This window comes from Eulemur rufifrons, chromosome 16, assembly GCF_041146395.1.
Source record: "Eulemur rufifrons isolate Redbay chromosome 16, OSU_ERuf_1, whole genome shotgun sequence".
Classification (NCBI taxonomy): Eukaryota; Metazoa; Chordata; class Mammalia; order Primates; family Lemuridae; genus Eulemur; species Eulemur rufifrons.
This window is the reverse complement of record NC_090998.1, coordinates 55,596,634-55,619,232: the sequence shown is the minus strand read 5'-3', so window position 1 is coordinate 55,619,232 and position 22,599 is coordinate 55,596,634. Positions and strand designations below refer to the sequence as shown.

The 22,599-nt window shown below is 37.7% G+C and overlaps 1 protein-coding gene and 1 pseudogene across 8 annotated transcripts in view; one reads left to right on the top strand and one right to left on the bottom strand.

Annotated features, from left to right (window-relative positions):
- TBC1D15 (TBC1 domain family member 15) overlaps positions 1-13,190 on the bottom strand; it is a 61,764-nt gene extending 48,574 nt beyond the window's left edge. For all 8 annotated transcript variants that reach the window (XM_069491292.1, XM_069491293.1, XM_069491295.1 and 5 more), the window contains exon 1: positions 13,138-13,190. In XM_069491292.1, the coding sequence (XP_069347393.1) occupies positions 13,138-13,167 (30 nt within the window). In that variant the 5' untranslated portion in view covers positions 13,168-13,190. The remainder of the gene's footprint in view (positions 1-13,137) is intronic.
- Positions 13,191-21,773: 8,583 nt separating this feature from the next.
- On the top strand, positions 21,774-21,869 carry LOC138397733 (U6 spliceosomal RNA; annotated as a pseudogene).
- The last annotated feature ends 730 nt before the right edge of the window (positions 21,870-22,599 follow it).

The window sequence follows — 22,599 nt, the reverse complement described above, 5'->3', positions numbered from 1 at the left end:
AAAATTCAGGGAATAATAAGGGAATTTTAAAGAGCAGTGATGAGAATAAAAGTTTTTTTAAAAAAGAAAAGAGTGATGATGAGGACTTCTAGGAATGATTAGTGTAAGCTAGTTCAATTTCACAAATACTAAGTGCTTCTATATTTAAAAGCACATAAAAAACTAAAACTACATGAAGATGATTACTAGTAATCCTTGAACAAAGTACTATGGGAATATAGCGGAAACTTAATTCTTAAGTAATTTTAAACACTTAAAGCTGAGTTTTATTTTCTATAGGTATGATGTTATAAATTAAGATTCCATTCCTGAGACCAATTTCAAACCATTAAAAAAAGTTTTTAATTATAAAAATAAGAGGAAAATAAAATAGTCACTTCTAGACCTAAGTGCTTTTGATAGGTGAGTTTGGAATAGAGTATATTTTCTATTTATGCAGACCTTTTATTAATATGATCACATTACTATTCAAAATAGCATGGGCCAACAATGCAAGACAAACACCACTAGAATCTACCATTCCCTCAATCATAAACATAAATGGGCATGTATCATCCTGTTTTTAGCTAATATTTATGGCACACTTACACACTATGAACTCCGTATGTTGTAACTTAACCTTTACAATAACCTTAAGCCATAGATCATATAAAATGGTTGGTATGAGAAGCCCATTTGTGGCAATAAGAAAACTGAAAGAGGTTAAATACAGTAACTTGCCCAAGTTCAATGATACAAACAGTAAGGTATGGTATTGAGATTGAAACCCAGGGAGTCTGCCAATAGAACACTGTACTCTTAGCCACTACACCATAAAGCTTCCACATTACCTTTACTGTTTCTTCCATGTGTTTGTAACATTAATCAAAAATCAAACAGACATGTGAGCTACATATGCTTCACGGGGCCCTGGGCTCAAAACTAGCGTGAGTTAAATACAACTCACATGGCAGTTAATGTGTTAAATCCTCTTGGCCACGCTGAATGAGTCAGAACAGATCTTATTATCTCCATCTCCATTTTATGGAGGAATAAACTGAGGCATCCAGTAACTTTACTCAAGACCATATACGTATCAAAGGAAGGGGTGGATTTCAGATTTCCTAACACCTTCATCCATTAAATCTCAACTATTATTGCTTCAAGAAACTACCAGAAAATTTCCATGTGGCTTCCCTAGAGGAAAATAGTTTCCGAAATTGCTTAAATGCAGAAAATAATGCTGCTTCAGAACTTAAAACCAATTTTCAAATGTCTTTAAATTTATAAACCAATGCAGCAGTATTTGCCCTTTAAACAAAAACCAATAATAACTCTCTCATCTGAACTCCTAAACATTCCACACAAGAAGCTTAGTCCCTTTTATATCATCTTAGTTTGAATCATTCGAGTACTAAAGTGCTTTAATCTATTTTTTAAGGGAGTGATTTTACTTATTTTTTATTTACAGCATATGTCTGTTCATCACCCCAATCTCTAAGTACATGCCTATATTAAAATACAAAAACCACAACTCTACAAGTATCAACTATTTAAAATAGCTCAAAATACAAAAACAGAAGTCCAGAGAGTAACAACAGCAAAATGGCTGACCAGAAGCCCATCACTCATCCCCCTCACAAAGACAGCCAGGACAAGGAATAAACAACCATATATTAACAAAACTAACTGAGAAAGAGCACCAGTGCATCACAGAAGTAACCAAAACCCTAGTGAGCACAGACTCTTGAGACAGCTATGTAGAGAACAAAAGGAAACACCCGCGACCCTATGACCCCATTCCCTAGCAGGGGTCAGCTGGGAACCAGGAGGAAATTATCTCAAAGATGAAAAGGTAAGCAAGAGAATCCCAGTAACCCCCAGCAATACCTTGGACACTTATATACCTCACCACTGGTGTTCCTTGCAGTCCTCACAGACCAAGAGAATGCCGAAGGAAGAAAACAGACTTTTTAATGAGGACTGGGAATTGCAGTATTTATCTTGTTTCTGCTAAAGACAAGACGATTTGCTTGCTTTGCAATACTGCAATATCAACATTAAAGAAATTCAGGCTGGGTGCAGTGACTCACGCCTATAATCCTAGCACTTTGGGAGGCCAAGGTGGGAGGATCACTTGAGGTCAGGAGCTCAAGACCAGCCTGAGCAAGAGTGAGACCCTGTCTCTATAAAAAAAATTAAAAAATTAGCCAGGCACACCTGTAGTCCCAGCTACTTGGGAGGCTAAGGCAGAAGGGCCACCTTAGCCCAGGAGTTTGACTCTAGTCTCTAGCTTGGGCAACAGAGAGAGACTGTCTCAAAAAAAAAAAAAAAAGAAAAAGAAAGAAAGAAACAAAGAAATTCAACGCCCATCAGCATTATAACACTCATAAATACCACAAATATTTTAAATTAGAAGGAGAGACACAAAAGGTTGTACTGCAGAAATGAAAAGATGAAAAGCAAAAGCAAAGACAATTCTTTCAAGTAGCAATAAGACCTGGAAATAATGCCACTGAAGCAACTTATAAAGTAGCTTATACACTCAGGGAAACAGGGAAGCCATTCAGTGATGCAGAAGTTGTGAAAGAATCCACTGGCAAAGCTGTAGGATGCTTAGACCCCTATTACATTTCAAAGTACAAATAACTGCCTCTTTCAAGAAGAACCATAACTGATTGGCAGCATGAAACTAACCTTCAACTTAATAGAACAACTTCATGCAATACTTCAAAAGGAAAATATATATTATCCACTCACTTTGGATGAATCAACTGATACTACTGACTCGGCGCACATTTTATACTTCATTAGGGTCTTAACAGAAGATTTTCTTTGCTAGGAAGAGTTCCTCGCCTTGGGCACTCTTGTGAACACAGGGAATAGATGTCTTCAACAACTTTCAAGATAAATGTTGTGAAGTTGGACTGAATTTGATAAATTCTGTGAGTGTATGTACAGAAGGTGCACCTTCCATGACAAGAAAACATGACGGGTTTATTGCACAGATTAAAAAAATATTAACAGATCCAGTTCTCACTTCTTTTCATTGTATATTCCACCAACAAAATCTCTGTGCTAAAGCTATGATTTTAAGTGACACTTTGCAATATAAGTATATATGCAATATAACTACTTATAAGCAGTTATAAGTATTGTTAACTATATTCATGCAAATGCAACACAGCATTGTCAGTTTCGTAACATGCTAAAGTTGAACCATGAGGTATTCAGTATGGATTTGCCCTATCATTCTAAAGTGCATTGGCTATGGCAGGGACAAGTGCTAGCCAAAATTTTATCTCTGTGAGCAGATAAATTTTATGAAGAACAGAATCAGCAACGTGAGTTATTGAAACAAGATTTCTACAGGAATGTAGCATTTCTGTGTGATATTGTGTCAAATCAAAACAACTTGAATACTTCTTTGCAAAGTAAAACTACCTCTACATATGATATATGGCAAAAAATCTGGGCATTTTGAAAAAAGCTTTTTTGAAAACACTTCTTCAAAAGGAAATTTTTGATAAACATTTTCCCTGGTTCATAAAGGTCACTGATGAGCAGGATGATATACATGAATCATTTGATGACTATGCAGCTGTTATAGACCTATTAATTGGAGAATATAATGAAAGGTTCACTGACTTTGTGAACCATGACATCATACTCAAATTAGCATTTCAGCCTGACTTAGTTGATATCACCAAGACACCTAAAGAACTACAGATGGAATGGATTGAGCTCTCAATAGAAGACATGGATAATGAAAATGTGGTATATATACCTAATGGAATACTATTAAGCCATAAAAAAGTCTGTCATTCATGGGAACATGGATGAGCTTGGAGGACATACATTAAGTAAAAATAAGCCAAGCATAGAAAGATAATTCTACATGTTCTCACTCATATGTGGAAACTAAAAAAGTTGACCTCATAGAAGTAGAGAATAGGCCGGGGACGGTGGTTCACACTTGCAATCCTAGCACTCTAGGAGGCCGAGGCGGAAGGACTGCTTGAGGTCAGGAGTCCCAGACGAGCCTGAGCAAGAGCGAGACCCCATCTCTACTAAAAATAGAAAAAATCAGCCAGATGTGGAGGCGATTGCCTGTAGTCCTAGCTACTCGGGAGGCTGAGGTAGTAGGATCGCTTGAGCCCAGGAGTTGGAGGTTGCTGTGAGCTAGGCTGACGCCACTGCACGCACTCACTCTAGCCCGGGCAACAAAGCCAGACTGACTTAAAAAGAAAAATGTAAAGAATAGAATGTGATTACTGGAGGTGGGGAGATCACCAAAGGTTCGTTAACAGATACAAAAGTACAGCTAGATAGGAGGAGGGGAAGTTCTAGCGTTCTATAGCACTATAGGATAACTATATTTAACAATTTGTTATATATTTTCAAATAGCTACAAGAGCAAATTTTGAATGTTCCCAACACAAAAATAATAAATATTTTAGGTGATGAGATATGTTAATTACAATTTGATCATTACATCTTGTATAAATGTATTAAAATATAACACTGTACCCCATAAATGTTGTATAAGTTAAATAACAAAATTTAAAAAATTTTAAAAATAGAAGTCCAATTAAAACTGATGATATACAATATAGCATGAAGATGATACTTCTTCATTAGACTATCATGAATTGATTCCTGAGGAGTATCATTCTGCCACAGGACATTCTGCTTATGTTTATCAATAGTAATTATCAACATTTGAAAACCTATCTCCAAGATCATTTAATATGCAAAATTATTTTGCGATAGGGTATAATTATAATGTCAGGAATTTCATTTCAGATAACATTTTTAGAACAGGCTGGTTTTATTCATGATCTCTAAACAAAATAAAAGGAAACGTTCAAATGCTATGTGATATTTTTATTATGCATTACTTTATAAAAACATTTCTATATTATCACATCTGACCCTCACAACTCAGACATGTATTATCATTCCTATCTTGTAATTAAGAAAACTGCAAGGAAATTAAGTGATTTGTTCAAGGTTCTTCTACCACTCTGGAGTTGAGACTCTGAGGTCTGCTCTCACAAGTTTTATTTGTCCAAAAAGTACACAATAAAAAAGACAATCAACTTAAGGCTCAGCATATATAGACAATGACAAAACTGTTCTAACATCCTACGTGCTGTTTGCATTCCAATCTTAAGTATTCTCCTTACCAGTGCTGTGAACATGAGTAGGTCCTCTGTGCTACAGGAAACAAAGACAGAGCATCAATAAACCCCTTCCTTCCACTGCCTAAGATTTGAGGGACAATAAAAAGTTCACAAGCACAGTAGGAAAAACACAGATGTCACAAAGAAAAACATACAGAAATATCACAAAAATGGAAAAACAAAACACTACACGCATACTCACCATTAAATTGGAACTAATCGAACAAAACTTATGTGCACACATGGAAATAAACTGCAGATTTTTTTCTTTAGTAAGGGAACTATGTCAGATATAACTTAGTAAAAAGCTCTGGAGACCAAAGCAAATATTTTAGAATCAATTTTTTTACCTCTAGTTTACCAAAAGCTAGAATTAAAATGCAAAAATGAGGCAGAAAAACAGATAAATTCAACTTTCTAGATAGAGTATACTTTTACACAATCCAACTCTCAAGACCATGCTTCTGCCAGGTGCCATGGCTTGCACCTGTAATCCCACTACTTGGGAGGCTGAAGCAGGAGGATCACCTGAGGCCAGGAGTTCAAGACCAGCCTGGGCACATGGCAAGACCCTGTCTCTAAAAAAGTAAAAAAAAAAAAGAGAGAGAAACTGTGCTTCTTCCTAACACAAAAAGCTGGAAAACATATGGAAGTTGCACAATACAGCAGTAAGTAATTTTTGGTACTATTCTTACACTTAAGTGGGACTAGATTTTTATGTATGATTGTTATCTTTATTTCCAAAAGCCAAAGGTAAGTAATGAATGTTTATTCAACCCAAATATTCTAAATTTACCAAACATGGAAACCCAACACCTACTATACATAACATACATTCTTGAACTTTAGCAAATATGTGGATTTTGTAATCTGATATAAAAACCAGAAAAAAGTCACAAAAATTCAATTTCTTTACAAACCATTTGGCATATAGAAGATAATTTAAGCTTTTGGTTAGAGAAGGTATCCCCAGGAAATGCCAGTGTGAGCCCAGATATTATAATGGGCTCCACACCCAAATATCCAAGCACCTATTTGATATCTCCACTTCAAAAAGGCAGCTTAAACTCAGTATGTTCTATCTAAATCTGCTTCTCTTCTGGTATTCTCAACTATGTCAAAGACATCCCATCAATCCAATTATCCTAAATGCCCCTTTCATCATCCAGACCCTATATCCTAAGTCCTTCAAACCCTCTGCTCTGACACAGATCCCTCACTTCTAGCCTAGGTTGCTAAAATAACATTCTGGTCTCTCTTCTCCAAATCTAGTCACCTTCCAATAATCTGTGTAAGGTGTGTCAAGACTGATCTTAATAAAATGTACATCTGATCACAAGACACCTTAGCTTAAAATCCTTCTGACTCCACCTTGTACCTCTATAGTGACACTACACCTCCTGACACTCCCCAACACACAAAACCTTCCGGCCTTGGGCCACTCTGAACTCACCCATTTCCTGAAAGCCTTGTGCCTTTCTCTGCATGTATTCTGTTCCATCTACTTGGAGTACTCTTTTTACCCTTTCTCTCTGAGAATGACTTCTGACAATTCCTTCAAAAGAGCATAAGCAATAGCTTTTTCATACTCTTCCAACCACCCTCCATTTCCACCTAATCTGATTTAGAAGTTTCTTTACTCATATACTCAGCACATGTACTGAGCACCAACTAGATGCTGGGACTAAAAGGTGACAGTGGAAAAAGCACACACATTGATTGAAAACTGTTTGACTAAACTAAACAGTATCATATAAACCAGTAAATCAATGGTAGAGTATGACGAAGTTATGCACAGAATCCTGAATGAGATGCCATTTTTAGTACTTTTTTCAATAAGTATATAGTTAATGCCTACAATGTCCCAAGCAGAGAGCAAGCTACAAGGTATAAGTAAGTAAAATTCACTCATTGCTTTCAGAGCAGTTACAGTCTAACTGGGATTAGGACAAGAAAACAATTACAACATGTAAGTACCAATAGGCTGCCACAGCAGGCCCTAACAAATGGTATCTTACCTAGACTCAGGAGGCTCAGGCAGATTGAGCTAAAGTGACATCATAAGCTGAGACCCGAAGAATGACAATTTTAACTAGTAGAGGGCATGGGGAGGCAGAGGGTGTTTGTTGTTGGCCGAGGGTATGTTTTATACAGATAGCAAGAGTTGCGTGCATTGTTGAAACTCAAATATAGTTTACAGATAAAAATAGAGACCAGTTCAGATCATAAAGGGTTTTATAAGCCATGCTAAAGAATTTTAAGAGTTTAAAATTTATCCTGAAGACAAAGAAAACCCACTAGAGTTGTAGCTGGGGAATGTCAGGGTCAAATTTGCATTTTCTAGGCCAACACACTGGCTACAGGGCCAAGAATGAACAGCTGCAGTAATCCAGGGAGGGAGAGAGTCATGGTGGCTTAAACTAAGGCAGTGGAGATGAGAAAAGGCAGATGGTTTAGAAAGGTATCTAGAAGGTCAAAATGACAGGACTTCACAACTGATTAGATGTGGGAAGTAAAGGGGAGAGGAGTCAAGGACAAAACTGAGTAGATGAGGTTGTTTATTGAGATAGGGAGCACAGAAGGAAGAAAGTAAACAATGAGTTTTATTTGGGATATGTTAACCAGTAATGACTGTGGAACTAAAAAAAAATGTAGAATACAGGTGCTCCTAAGGGTAACACACCATGGAAATTCTGAGAGTCAAGAGTCAGCCTTTAATATACAGAGGATGGTACAAATCTCAATGAAGGACAGATGGCAGAAACTATTATTGAAGGATATCAGTGTGCCACACAATGTCAGACTGGAGACAAATAATTTAGCAGTCTGAGGAGAGATAACAATGACTACATGAATGATTTCTCTTATACAAGCAACTATATATACATTAAACAACAATAAGAGAAGGTTTCATAATATTTCCTTCCACCAAAAAGTGAAAATAAAAAGGCTGAATTATAATATCTCATCTAGTCCTAGTACCAATTTCTAATCAAAGATTTAATGTTTTCATTCTTCAAAAAAGCTATGTTTTTATTAATTCACAAATTGAAATGACTTAAAATTGCAAACCACAGAATAAACTCTGTGTTTAACCACCCTTGTATCCAAAGAACTCAGCACACAGCAGGTGTTCACACATTTGTTAAAGAATGCCAGAAAAGAAAAATGACATACTCCTATTGTATCCTAGGTAACCACCATGTTACAAGATCTAGTCTAGGAAAAGAAGAACTCTCCAGGAAAATCTAGGTACTAACAATATTATTTATCTTTCTAAAGCACAAAAATTTCAAAGGACTATAAGCATATCTAAATTTGACCAGATGGGGTCAATTTTAAGCCACAAAATAATTCTTACTTTTTAGTAAGAATTTGCCATCGAAACAAATTCTGACTAAGAAAAGTAATAGCTGATTTCTCAATTGTTTCAAGTTGCTTGCAACAGAACAAAATTCTAATACAATTATAGAAAAACGAAAAACCTAAAATGAATGGAAGTGTACTACAATAGTATTTTACAATTCTGAAACAAGAGAACTATATTAGTGGATCCATCTCTCACTCTAATCCCCCTCATTTTCTTTAACTTCTTGCTTTTTTCTCTTTACTGAATATCTACTGTGTGCCAGGATCTATGCTAAGTGCAGGTGAAACATTTCAGGATCTGACCTCATGATGATTAGTCTATCGGTCTTCAAAATATAAACAATGACTAAAAATATTAATAGTACCGACTTCAAGGTCTTGAAATTCACATTGCATTTCTTATTTAGATAGGTAAGGGGGTGATTGCTCCTTCCAAAGAACTGAAGTAAATTCCAAAGGCAGGGGCCATCTGATGTCTCAATGCCTATTATAGTATGTAACAAATTAGGTGCTAAATAGGTATTTGTTGAATAAATGAATGAAAGTAACTGTAACCATTAGGGGCACTGGTATAATGACAAAAACTATTTCACATTATCTCCCTTTTTCCCCTTCTCTGTGATAGGTAATTCAACTCATTCCATTAATTCAATTCTGTTCTCCTGTTAGAACAAAAGCAGGATGGCCTTACAGTCCTAGTGTCCCTCTTCTCCCTTCAATATTCATAAGAGGATGTCAATCCTTCACCCCATTTGGTTGACTGTTAAAGCATATGGTTCTATACTTTTCAGAATAGCTGAACTCCAAGAACTAATCAAGGTTATTAAGCAAACTCAAATTCATTTTCAAATGCACAACTAAGAAAAACAATGTATATGTAGAACTGAATCCATTTACACATGCTGACAAACACCAACTCTTGAATTTAGCCAAAGCATCAGAGAACTGAATGCATCATATTGGTACCCTGTACTTACTGAACTACCCATTGGCATGAAACCTAGCAAACTAGGATTACAGGGTCCTTGTTTTTCTTTTACCAAAAGGATACAATATGCTGTTTAATCACATTAATTATATTACACAGTGGAAAGAACCCACAAAAAACTATACATCTTGGTCTAATCTCCAGAAACTAGTTTTTTGGGAGATTTTGCTTTTTATTTTACCATGGATCTTGCAATTCTTACAGTTGATGATGTTTCCCTCTTTACTTTGGTTGCTAGAAAACTTATAGCCAAATTATAGCTCACTAAAGCATATAGTTTATTTAATAATCGTACTTCCAGTTCCATCTACCTTTCCTAACTTTCCTTTTGCTTCCTTCTAACTTATAAATAACTATATTGCTTTTATATTTATGAGCAGCCTTAATTTCTTTGTGGAAAACTGCCAGCATAAATAAGCATTCAGCTGTTTCCAAACCAACACAATCAACCTTACAATCCAAACCAACCTTACAATCATAAGACTGAAAAATCTTCCCGTGCAATAGTAATTACAGCAACTAATATTTATTGAGCACTAACTTGATGCCAAGCACTATTCTAAATGCTTTGCAAATATTAACTCATTTAATCCTCCCTACAACTCCACGATGGAAGTATAATTATCATCTCCATTTTACAAATGAAGAAACTGGAGCACAGGGAAGTTAAGAAATTTTCCCAAAGTCACACAGCTATAAAGCAGTGGGGTTATGATTTAAACCTAAGCAATCAGGATCCATCTCCTAACCACTGCCCTATTTTGATGATTTTTCATCCATCATCATCATCATCATCATCAAAACTACCAAATGACCTCTAAAACAAAATATTTTTCAATTCCTAAAATAACAATGAGAATTGGAAAGAGAGATAACTTTGAAATCAAAGTTCACACCCATATCAAAACCATATTCTAAATCTCTAGATTCTACCATATCCAACCAATGATTTGCAGAGAAACTGGGATAATAACACCTACACAGCATCTACTCTGTGCCAGGCTTTATTCTAATATATTTAATAATATTACTCATTAATCCTATAAAGTTGGTACTATATATTATAGATGAGAATACTGAGGCACAGAGAAGTTAAATAATTTGACTGCAGTCACTTGTAAATGGCGAAGTTAGTTTCTGAAATCAGTTTGGCTCCAGAGTCCACGCTCTTAACCATTACCTTATGCTGCTTCTCTACGTGACAAATTAACTTCCTTCATCACTTCTTCAAACTCCAACTTCAAAGCAAGTAAAAGTTACATCCTAGACCTCAACACTGAGAGACTGTAATTCAACAGAGCTGATAGCCCACATCTATATTCTTTTTTTTTAATTATCACAAGCGATTCTTGTTAGCCTTGGTTAACATCTCCTCTAGATTTCTAAACTATCAGTCTTAGCTGAACCTTGGTAAAGGGAGGGAGGAGATAAATAAAAGAATAAACACACACACACACACACACACACACACACACACAATTTCTCCCCTACCCTCTTTCCCAAAGAAAAAAGATTAGGAAGTAGAGAAGCATAAAGATAACATGTCTTTTTATGCCATGTTAGTCAACTTTGATTATTATTTTAATGCTGATGGTAAAAAAGTAAAGAGTTTTCATTTGTTTTTTAAAGCAAAAAACAGTCAGATTTGTGCATTAGAAAAACAACTCCACTGGTGGTGTAGAGAAGGGACTGGGGACAGAGACTGTAGACAAGAAGAAAAACGGCCAAGAACTCAAGACTAGAGGCAGACGAAAGGCCTAAACTATGCATTGAGAGTAAAGATGATGCAGCAAATTTAAGAAACCTTTAAGATAAAACTGATAGGACTTGGTTATTGATTAAACATCGTTACAGAAATGGATCCTCCAAGTTTGTTTAACATGCATCCAGGTGAATGATGATGCCATTAAACCAGATCTGAACTTGCTGAGAGAAGAGTAAATGGGTTTTGTTGGTCATGATAATATTATTTGGGAGAGAAGCAGCTTTTGACATGAAAAAAAAATAGTTTTAGTGGAGTAATGGGAATACATGTGAATTTGCAATAAAAATAAATGAGGTTATGAAATGGAGTTATGAAATATTAATATAAGACTAATTTTAAGAAGTCAGACTATGAAAGGTGGTGGCTGCAAGGAAAGAGTGAAAAAGTCTTCTATGTCACAACTCCACTTCATTGCCTCAAGGGTTCTTCAACATTAATCCAAACCTAAAAAGGAGAGATGTAGGTTCCCCCTTGGGAAGTCCCAGATTGGATCAGCCAAGATGGAAAATCAAATAGGATAACCTTTTAACATGTCCTGAGTCAAGCAGAAGATCACCAGTCACCCTGAATACAAAAAGACAAAAACAAATAAGACAAAACCGCACAACGTGAATAACCCAAAAAAAGGAGCCCTCCAAACATTTAAAAGAGCCAGTACATACAAATATGTACTATATTTTTTTCATGTAAACCTAACAACTCCAATACAAGAAACAATGATTGGCATCTCCTCCATTCTGCAGGTAAAGAATATAAAGGACAGAGAAGTCAAAATTGCCCAATTTCCCAAGGTCACTTCAGATTAACAGCAAAAATCAAGCCCGTATTTGTTATTCTGCCGTCTAGTGTAGTACTCCATACACCAAATCACAAATGCTGTCAAATAATTCAAAATGGGGTAGGGAAGGCAACAGGGAGAAGACAAGTGAAACTCAAGGAGCAGAGGAAGCAATCTACAACAAATAAATAGCCATTAGTGTTCGATGAGTCATTACCAGTCAGTCCCAACTGTTTATGAAATACCCCGGCACTGGGAAATGCTGCCACTGGCATATCATAAAGCTGACAGCCATAATTATCCATAAAATTGACTTTGGAACATGAATAGGCACTATACAACGAAAGCTCCACACCTAATCCTAGTTCCTAACAAACTAGGAGGGTTCGCAAGGAAACACCTCCGTAAATGACAGATAGCCATCACGGAAATACCAGGGAAACGTCTAGGAAATAAATACGTGAATAAACGCCTTCCTAAAGAAGCTTAGGATGGTGTAAATTTCCAGCTCCCTCAGTAGAAACATGCCTTGCTGCTCACAACCACCAACCAACTCGGCAGTCTGGTAAAACAGACTCAATTCATTTTTTTCTTCTATGCTCACAGCTATCTGGCACCTGTTCAGCTCCTCCCAAACGGAGCACAAACGTCTTCACCAGAGTGAAGCAAAGGAAGATAGAGCCAAGTCAGGGTAACGCGTCAAAGATAGAAAAGACGATGGAGTCACAAGAGTAGACATAAAGAACTAGAGTCGAGAAAAAGTGAGTCGGGGAAAAAAAAGGAACTAGGGAACCACCTACCCCTTAGTAAAGATAATACGAAAAAGGCCTCCCAGCTCCGGGGCGGAGCAGAGGAGCACCGAGGCCTAGCTGGCCTTGGAGCAGAAGCTGGGTCTGTAACTCCTCGGCTGAACTGGCATGCTCGGGAAAACAGCTGGCACCATCAAGTCCTCTTCTCCTACATGCGCCACGAGCAGAAAGGCCCTCGTGTCCCTCCCCCTGCCGGTCCCTAGAAAGCAAAAGCACCCCAGTCCCGGAGAAAAGCAAGGGTCTTTCCCGGGGCCGTTACTTACCTTCCCGCTCACAACACCCGCCGCCGCCATGTTTCCTGAGCGTGCCTGGTGATGACGTAGCAGCGCCTCACGTGTCTCCCAGACTCACAACAACATCCGGCAAAACTAAAATAACATCCGGGCGGAAAGGGGGCGGGTAGTGGCACGGAAGGCCCGGAAGAAAGGGGCGGGGCGAAGAAAAAAAAGATGCCTTACTCTTGCGCGCTGAATAGGGCTTTTGGAGGCCGCTGGGGTGGAGTCTCGGGCGCAGGAGTGCGCATGTGCCAATTTATTTTTCTTAGTTGAGTCGCTGAAGTTGTGTTGGAGTTTTTGTGTGGCGAGACTTGGACCCTTCCTACGGCAGGCAACATCAGTTTGGTGTGATGGAAGGAACACCATATTGGGAGCCAGCAAACATAGTCCTGCCTTTGTGATAAGCAAGTTACCAACGGGCCCTAAACCTCAGTTTCTTCATTTTAAAATCGATATTGTAGCATTGCAGTGAGTATTAAAGAAACCTCAGCCCTCTATCTGAGGCCCACACACGGAGAATTTTCCCCTCTATATGAGGTTTCTGAATTTGTTTCTGGTCACTGACACACATGACCTCGAGCAAAGTATTTTGATAGGAACTGTGAAAATACCACGCCCTCATTGCTCCAAAGTCTAATGCACATAGTTTATAGCTCCTACACAGTTACTCAATAGCTGTGTGACTTGAAACAAGTTTCTAAATTCAAACTTCAGGACGTAAAGTGGGGATTACCCAATGATTATAGGGATCTCATAGGACAATACATATGTAGTAAGATGATTTGTACAGATACTAAGATAAGCATTTGATTTGTTCTCAGCGCTGTAAAAGAATGCAGGGAGGATTCTGTTCCCCACCCCGCATCCCCTTTGATGACTAAGGCACAAGATCTGGGACTTTCCTGGCCCCAGGGTAAAATAAAAAGCCCCTTTGCACCAAAAACACCTATGCTGATTGAGGTTAGTGAAGTTAGAGGCTTTTGAGTTTGAGTTAAGTAGCAACCAAAGGGAACAACAGAAAAGGACAGTTGCAGGTTCAATGAATATCAGGAACTTAGATAGGAATGGATGTGTAGCACCATTAGGAAGGCTGCACACTAGGCATCAGAGATTCCAACCACGATCAAGACCCCCATGGCCACCGTTGGCATTGAATCAGGGAAGCTGCTCACCTGTAAGGGATGAATGAGGTGGAAAGATGAGCACATTATTGGTAACCAGCATTGAGTGAAGACTAGAGGCCCTTTTCCAAATGTACTGGACTAAGGCCCCTAGAACCTTCCAATAATCTTGGATGTGGAGTGGAGAATCCTAATAGTGATCCAAATTAAATTTTCTATCAGCTCAAAGCAATGGGGTGTGGTTAGAGAAAACTTTTTATGTGACATTTCTTATACCCTGCATTTTGGAGAAAAAGTGAAGCCCTTAGCACTGAGCCAGGAATAGAATGCTCAATAAATGGTAGCATTAATTAATGCTTATTTATATAAGCAGCTTGGGAACTAAAGGCTTCTCATTGAAAAGCCTCATTAGCATTCCAGGTTCATCTGCTACTTCTTGACCTTCTTAAGCCTCAGCCTCCGTGCTGGAGTTACCCATGGGCTCTCCTTGAAGCTCTTTTGCTTTTTCTATAAACACTGTTCCTGGGCCATTATCTTCATATTCTGGCATCATCAGCTCCTATGTGCTGATGTTTCCCAAATATCTCCAGCCCACGTCTCTCTTTGTTTCCTAAACTCTAGACCCTACATCTACTGCCTGTTGGACTTTTTACTTGAATAAACTACTCATACCTCAAAAAATTCTACACCTTTGATACTCAGAAGTGTAGTATGCAGACCAACAGTATGTCGGAGCTTATTAGAAATCCAGAATCTTGGATCCCACCTCAGGAATACTGAACAAAAATGTGCATTTTAACAAGATTCCCAGGTGATTTGTATACATATTGAACTTTGAGAAACACAGCCTTAAATGAAACTTTATTTTGCTTTTGTTCGCTGAAAATTAGTACACTTTGTTGAACTAGAGATGTAGCCAGAACACAATTTCTCAAGGAAAGTTTTGCTATCATGGTACTTCTTTCACATGTCTTCTGGAGAGCTGTTGGGAAGCACTCTCACTATGCCTCTCTTTCCTCTTCCCACTGGCACTTCCATGGTTCAGGTCCCTTATTATCCCAGGTTTGGACAATTACTGTGGTATCATCATTCATCCCCTTGCTTTCTCCTTCATCTTCCCTCAGCTCATCATTCCAAGACCATACAATGATACTGTCAAGGTGGTAGCCTCCATACTGCAGTACATAATAACCTTGGCTTTGCTTAATCAACAAGTCATTTTGTGCAATTTTGGGAAACTTGACAGTTGACAGGGCTCTTATTCTAATGGTCCTTCAAGCTCTATAATAAAACAAAACAAGAGAACATGGATTTCATAATGTAGGTTAAAAATAGGAAATTTTGAGGTGGAACTCAGGTAAATACTGATATATGGGTGAGTGGAGTTACGAGTGGGGATAGTTAGATCTGGAAACAGATCCTACAGAATTGCCCAAGACAGAGAGTTTACCTGGCCTAGAAAGTGCCAGGTGAAGTGTGATATTTAGTTGAAATGCTGGCCAATGGATGAGCCTTCACTTGAGTAAAAGTCTTCCATTGCTATATCCAGAGCCTAGGGCAGTTGGTCTTCATTCTGAGCATTGTAGAAAATTATGCTCCACATAGAGAAGCACTAGCTGATTGCAGAGTGGGATGACAGGCTCTTGTTGCCTCTGTGTTAACCCATCCCATATGAGAACCTCTCTTATGATACAGGATACCTAGGAAAGTGGTGAGGAGTATGGGGGGGCTTTAACTGAGCAACTTCAAGACCCCAGATTGGAACAGTGGTTCCTAATATGCCTTTTACATGCCCATATTGAAAAAAGCTCCTTGACCCACTCACCAAACAAAACTAAAGAATCTATTTGATAAGCATGAGAATTTGGAGGACTGAGACAAGATCCTGGAGGAAAGGCTAAGACTACAAAGAAAAGGGAAAAAAAGCATCTATTCTGTGGCCAAGTGCCTAGGGTAATGATGTGAAGGACGGAAAGAGTATACCCTCACACCTGTTAGGATAGCTATTGTCGAAAATACAAAGATAACAAGTGTCGGTGAGGGTATGGAGAAGAGGGAAGGAACCCTTATACACTGTTGTTGAGAGTGTAAATTAGTACAACCATTATGGAAAGCATTATGGAGATTCCTCAAAACATTAACTGTAGAGCTACCATATATCCGGCAATCCTACTTCTGGCTATGTATCCAAAGGAAGTAAAATCAGTACCTCCAAGAGATATCTGCACCCCCATGATTGTTGCAGCATTTTTCACAATAACCAAGATACAGGAACAACCTAATAGTCTGTCAACAGATGAATGGATAAAGAAAATATGGTATACATATACAACAAAATATTATTCAGACATAAAAAGGAAGGAAATTCTGCCATTTTCAACAACATGGATGAAGCTGGAGGACATTGTGCTAAGTGAAATAAGCCAGACACAGAAAGACAAATACTGTATGAACTCATTTATATATGGAATCAAAAAAAGTCAAATTCATAGAAGCAAAGAGTAGAATGGTGATTGCCAGAGGATGGCGGTGCATGGGGTGGGGTTGGAGAGTTGTTGGTCAATGGGTATAAGCTCTTAATTATAAGAGGAATAAGTTCTGGGGATCCAATGTACAGCATGGTTACTATAGCTTATAATACTATATTGTCTACCTGAGATTTGCTCAGTAGATCTGAAGTTTCTTCACCACCACACACACAAATAGTGACTATGTGAGGTGATAAATGTGTTAATTAACTTGATTGTAGTAATTATTTTTTCTTTTTTCACTCCCCCTTCTCCTTAGAAAATCTCATTTGTTGATATACGTATCAAATCATCACTTTGTATACCTTGAATATATACAATTTTTATTTGTCAATTATATCTCAATAAAGCTGGAGGGAAAAATTCACAAGCTTTCCCAGGACATCTGATGAGAGTACATTAGCTCCCTCTAGTCCCTGTGGGTGACACCACTACTTTGTTTACTGATCTCTTATGTAGGCAGGAATTCTTTGTTTTCTGATTAAAATAAATGGGCTTGGATGGATTTTTAAAAAAAAAAAAAAAAGGATATATCACACAAAGAGAACAATCAGTGAAAAAGCCCTAAAGTAGGAGTCAGTCTGTTATGTTTAAGTGATAGCAAGGAATCAAACGTGACCGAGTAGAATGAGCAAGGAGGAGAATAGTAGGAAGTGAGTTAACAGAATATTGGGGGACCAGATTGTGTCGGACCTTATAGGCCACTATAGGGATTTTGGCTTTTGTTCCCAGGAAGAAAGGAGCTAATGAAGGATTTTGAATAGGGGAGTGACACATCATAACCAATTTTTCCCTGTCGGAGGAAAAATTGGGACTTGGTTTAAGAGAAGCTGAGAAGACCCACCACCTTTTCTGCTGAATTTGAATCTGTTGCAATATTGGGTTGGAGCTACTAGCCGCCACCTTGCTACTGAGTCCAAGAATAAGGTCAAATGGTAGGCAGCAGCAAGATCAGATGGAGCAAGGTCCTGAGAACATTGTTTGGACTTCTTAGCCATATACCTATAAATTATCTTTCGTTTGTTTGTTTAAGTGAAGTTGAGATTTTTTTTTTCCATTTGGAACCAAGGAGTTTTAAGTAATATAGCAAGGAAGTTATTAAAAAAAAACTCCAATTACTTATGCTTCAGCCATGTTATTTTTTGACCATGGAAATTCTCTACTCACGTATTATTGTATTAATAATACAGCAGGAGCGTCTACAGAAGATTTCATTATTGATGTGTAGTTCTTTACCTTTAGGGTATGGGAGTTTTAACAACCAGAGTGGCTTTTCTGTAATGTTACAGAAAGAGGCTTACTCTTGAAACTAGAAGACCTGAATTCTTTTTCCAGTTCTGCTACCTCCTAGAAGGGTGGCTATTCACAGATTTTTATGTTTCATTCCAAAAAAGATTTGAACCAAAGCTAAGAGGTCTTAACTAAAGTTGAGCTTGATTTCTCTAAGTCTTTGTTTTTTATTTAGTAAAATGAGAATGCTGAACTACATAGTTCTGTGATTCCCTTCATAAATTTCCTTTCATCATCTTTTGTGGTGTCCAGAGTTTAGTGACACTTAAGCAGAAATAAGTGACAGTTATTCACTTGCCAAATGCTCTAAAAGTTTTGCTACTTGGAGCACTTAGTATCATTAAGATTTTCCCATAAAACCCATAGCAAAATCTCATTTTATAGAATGGCATTTGAACCAAAATGCCAGTTTTATAGAACAGAAACAATTGCAGCAATCTGTAGATTTAGATCTGTCAGATGCCCAGGAGGTGACAGTAATGTATATACCTCAGCCACTTTATGGCAGCTCATATGCCCCTTACACACCAGTGTGCATTGTAAACTTTCAAGTCCTTGTTTAATAGCCTTGCTGGTTTAATAGTGCTCTACTAGCTTTCCCTGATATGAAAGGCTGCTGAGAAATATGTTCAATCTTTTTCCTTCTATCAGTTTTCTTGTCCTCCTTACTCTTGCGCACAATTAGAACACCCACTCTCTGATCTCGGAAAGTCAAGATGATATAAAGGAAGGTAAGATAGGATGTGGGAAAACTAAGGGAGTAGAATACACATTTTTTTAAAAAATGGTTTCTCCTCGCGAAACAGCAAAGCTTTCTCTTCTAAGGAGTGTGTTCTGGGTTTCTTGAAAGAATACTATAGCCTTTGTCGACAGCATTGAGAATGATCATAGGCAGTGAAATATCTGTAGTGAATATCAAGCAGAGGGCAGTGAGAAGAGAAGCGCAGATGAGGAGCAGGAACGGATTCTTTCCTTTTTCTCTTCATAGTTGGTCTGGCTCCCACTGGAAGGAATTTCAACATCTTTGAACTTCTTTGTGGTTCTTGCTATATGTTGTTAGGGTAAATCAATAGTTATCATTAAAATAAAATTTCCTTTTTATGAAAGAAACTTCATACCAACTTGTTGTGTAAGCATAAATCTAAAGAACTATGAAGGGCTAAATCATATTAATAAAATTTCACCTATAGGGATATCGCTATACATCAACTTAGTAAAACCCAGTAGTTCCTTAGGAAATAGAGGATCTGTTTCCCTCCTGTTGCCCCAATCAAATCCATCATCATATCATGTCACTTCTATCTCCGAAATATATCTTGATTCTATCTGCTTCTCTATCTCCACCGCTAATATCCTAGTTGAAGCTATTCACATCTCTTGCCAGAAAGACTGCAATAGCCTCCCGTCTCCAAAATGCATTCTTGCTCCCATTCAATCCATTCTCCACACAACTGCGAAGCTGGTTTTTAAAAAATGTAAACAAGATTTTGATCTTCCCCTAGTTAAACCCCCCTAGTGGCTTTATATTGCATTTAGAATAAATTGAAATTTCTCAACATTGCTCTGCTTGTTGGGGGTTCTTCTTATTTCTTATCACTTTCCTCTTTGCTCAAGATTCTCCAGAGCACCAACATTTTTTCAATTGCTCGTCCCCACCTTGAAGTTTTTTCACTTGATGTTCTTACTATCTCTTCTCTGGCTCTCTCTCATTATTAAAGCTTTGGCTTAAATGCTACTTTAAGAGAAGAGTTCCTTGACTACCCTATCCTAAAGAACCTCCCCATATATTCTGTACTTGCTAATACTTTCTTCCTATACTTCCTAGAATTTATACTCTGAGATTACCTTGTTTGTTGATTTGTTCATTTGTTAATTTCTGCCTTTTCACATTAGAATTGTACGCTTCCAACAGGCAGAAACTTTGTCTTCTTCACCACTGAAACCTCAATATCTAAACCAGTATATGCTTTTAAATGACACTCAATAAATATTTCTTGAATGATTGAATAAAAGCAGCTAAATTTCTCTAGAAATATTAAAAACAATGAGTGGAAACAAATATGAGAATCAAAAAGAGAATCAAAAAGATGATTTTATTTTGGAAGCTAGACTTGTCACTGAACTATGAGAGTAGAAGGATAATACCAAACATATTATAGCAAATCAATGATCAGGGATCATGTGCCCGAATGACTTATATCAAGGAGAATTCGGGATGAACAGTCATAAAATTCATGTTATTTTATTCCAAGGTGATGCTTCAGTCTGAGGTTATTCCTATTTGTATAAGTTGAACTATAAAAATTAATTGGGCCAGGTGTGGTGGCACATTGCCTGTAATCCTAGCACTTTGGGAGGGCAAGGCATGAGGATCGCTTGAGCTCAGAAATTCAAGACCAGCCTGAGCAAAATGTGAGACCCCATCTCTACAAAAATAGAAAAGTTAGCCAGGTGTGGTGGTATGCAACTGTAGTCCCAGCTACTCAGGAGGCTGAGGCAGGAGGATCACTTGAGCCCAGGAGCTTGAGGTTGCAGTGAACTAGGATGATGCCACTGCCCTCTAGCCAGGGTGACAGAGCAAGACCCTGTCTCAAAAAAAAAAAAAAAAGAAAGAAAGAAAGAAAAGAAAAAAAATTTTAATTGATTGTCTCTACTATAAATACACAGTGAACAAATATATCTAACATACTAGTGATAATTATTATTTGAGACTTTGACTCTTAATGGCAAATTTTACATTATTGTGACATTTGTACATGTCCTGTCTACCGCATATGCACAGCTTTAATTTATAACTACCAATTTGGTTAGACCCCCAAATGGTAAGACATTTTCTTCTATGACCCACCTAGTTACTAGATTTCTTTTGTTGTTATTCTTTGAGTAACTCAAATGTTTAATTACGAATTATTGTATTAACATAACTACATTATTGCCACACCTAAACAATAAATTCTCTTTTTTTTTTTTTTTTTTGAGACAGAGTCTCACTCTGTTGCCCGGGCTAGAGTGCCATGGCATCAGCCCAGCTTACAGCAACCTCAAATTCCTGGGCTCCAGCAATCCTTCTGCCTCAGCCTCCCGAGTAGCTAGGACTACAGGCATGTGCCACCATGCCTGGCTAATTTTTTTCTATATAGATTTTTAGCTGTCCAAATCATTTCTTTCTATTTTTAGTAGTGACGGGGTCTCTTGCTCAGGCTGGTCTTGAACGCCTGACCTTGGGCGATCCTCCCACCTCAGCCTCCCAGAGTGCTAGGATTATAGGTGTGAGCCACTGCGCCCAGCCTAAACAATAAATTCTTAATATTAAATATCCAGTCAACTTTCAAATTTTCCAATTGTTCAAAATTTGGTCCATATTTTGCATTTGTTTGATACATATCTTAAATATCTTTTAATAGGTTCTTCCTCCCTTTTTTTTTCTTTGCTATTTATTTGTTGAAGAAATCAAAATATCTGTCTGGTAGAGTTTTCCACATCTGGATTTTACTGTTTGTATAGTTTTAGTGTGTTATCTATCCCTTAAATTTTATGTAACTGGTGGATAACATAGAGAGGCTTGTTGAGATTTAGGTTTGAATTTTTGGCAAGGATAGGCCATAGGTATTTTTGTCTCTGCTTCTACCAGGAGGCACATATGTCTAGTTGTTTCTCTTTTAGTGAGATCAAGAAAGACTGCTGGGTGCTCGCTTCGGCAGCACATATACTAAAATTGGAACGATACAGAGAAGATTAGCATGGCCCCTTTAAAAAATAATAAAAAATAATAAAAAATAATAAAAAAAAAAGAATGACTGCTAGGTTCAGTTGTTGTTGGCATTATCCATCCATTATAATGTTCTCCATTAGCTTTCATCTAATAGTTCTGGCAGCAATTGATGATAATTGCCTAAAGCTATTATTTCATTAGTAATTGCTAATTGACATTCCTTCATCATTTAATAGCTGGACTTCTTTTTTTCCCTTTCTTTTCTTTTCTGTCTTTTTTTTTTTTTTTTTTTTGACAGAGTCTTGCTCTGTTGCCCAGGCTAGAGTGCAGTGGCATCATCATAGCTCACTGCAACCTTAAATTCTTGGGCTTAAGGGATCCTCCTGCCTCAGCCTTCCATGTAGCTAGGACTACAAATGCACGCCACCACACCTGGCTAATTTTTCTATTTTTAGTAGAGACGGGGGTCTTGCTCTAGCTCAGGCTGGTCTGGAACTCCTAACCTCAAGCAATCCACCTGCCTCAGCCTCCCAGAGTGCTAGGATTACAGGCATGAGCCACCGCACCCGGCCCTCCATTTTCATCCCTACATTTTATGTTCTCTAAATGTAAAGAACAGGGATCTTTTTGATACAGCATTTTCGTTTACTTGGTGTTTCCTTTTATTTACAATATTATCCTTGAATTGTCCTAAACATTAAAATGAATCAGGCCAGACACATTTTTCAGATTGTCTAAATTAATAGTATGAGAGTCACATCTCTAAAGAGCTCTACTGAATAGTCATTGTAAGCAGCAG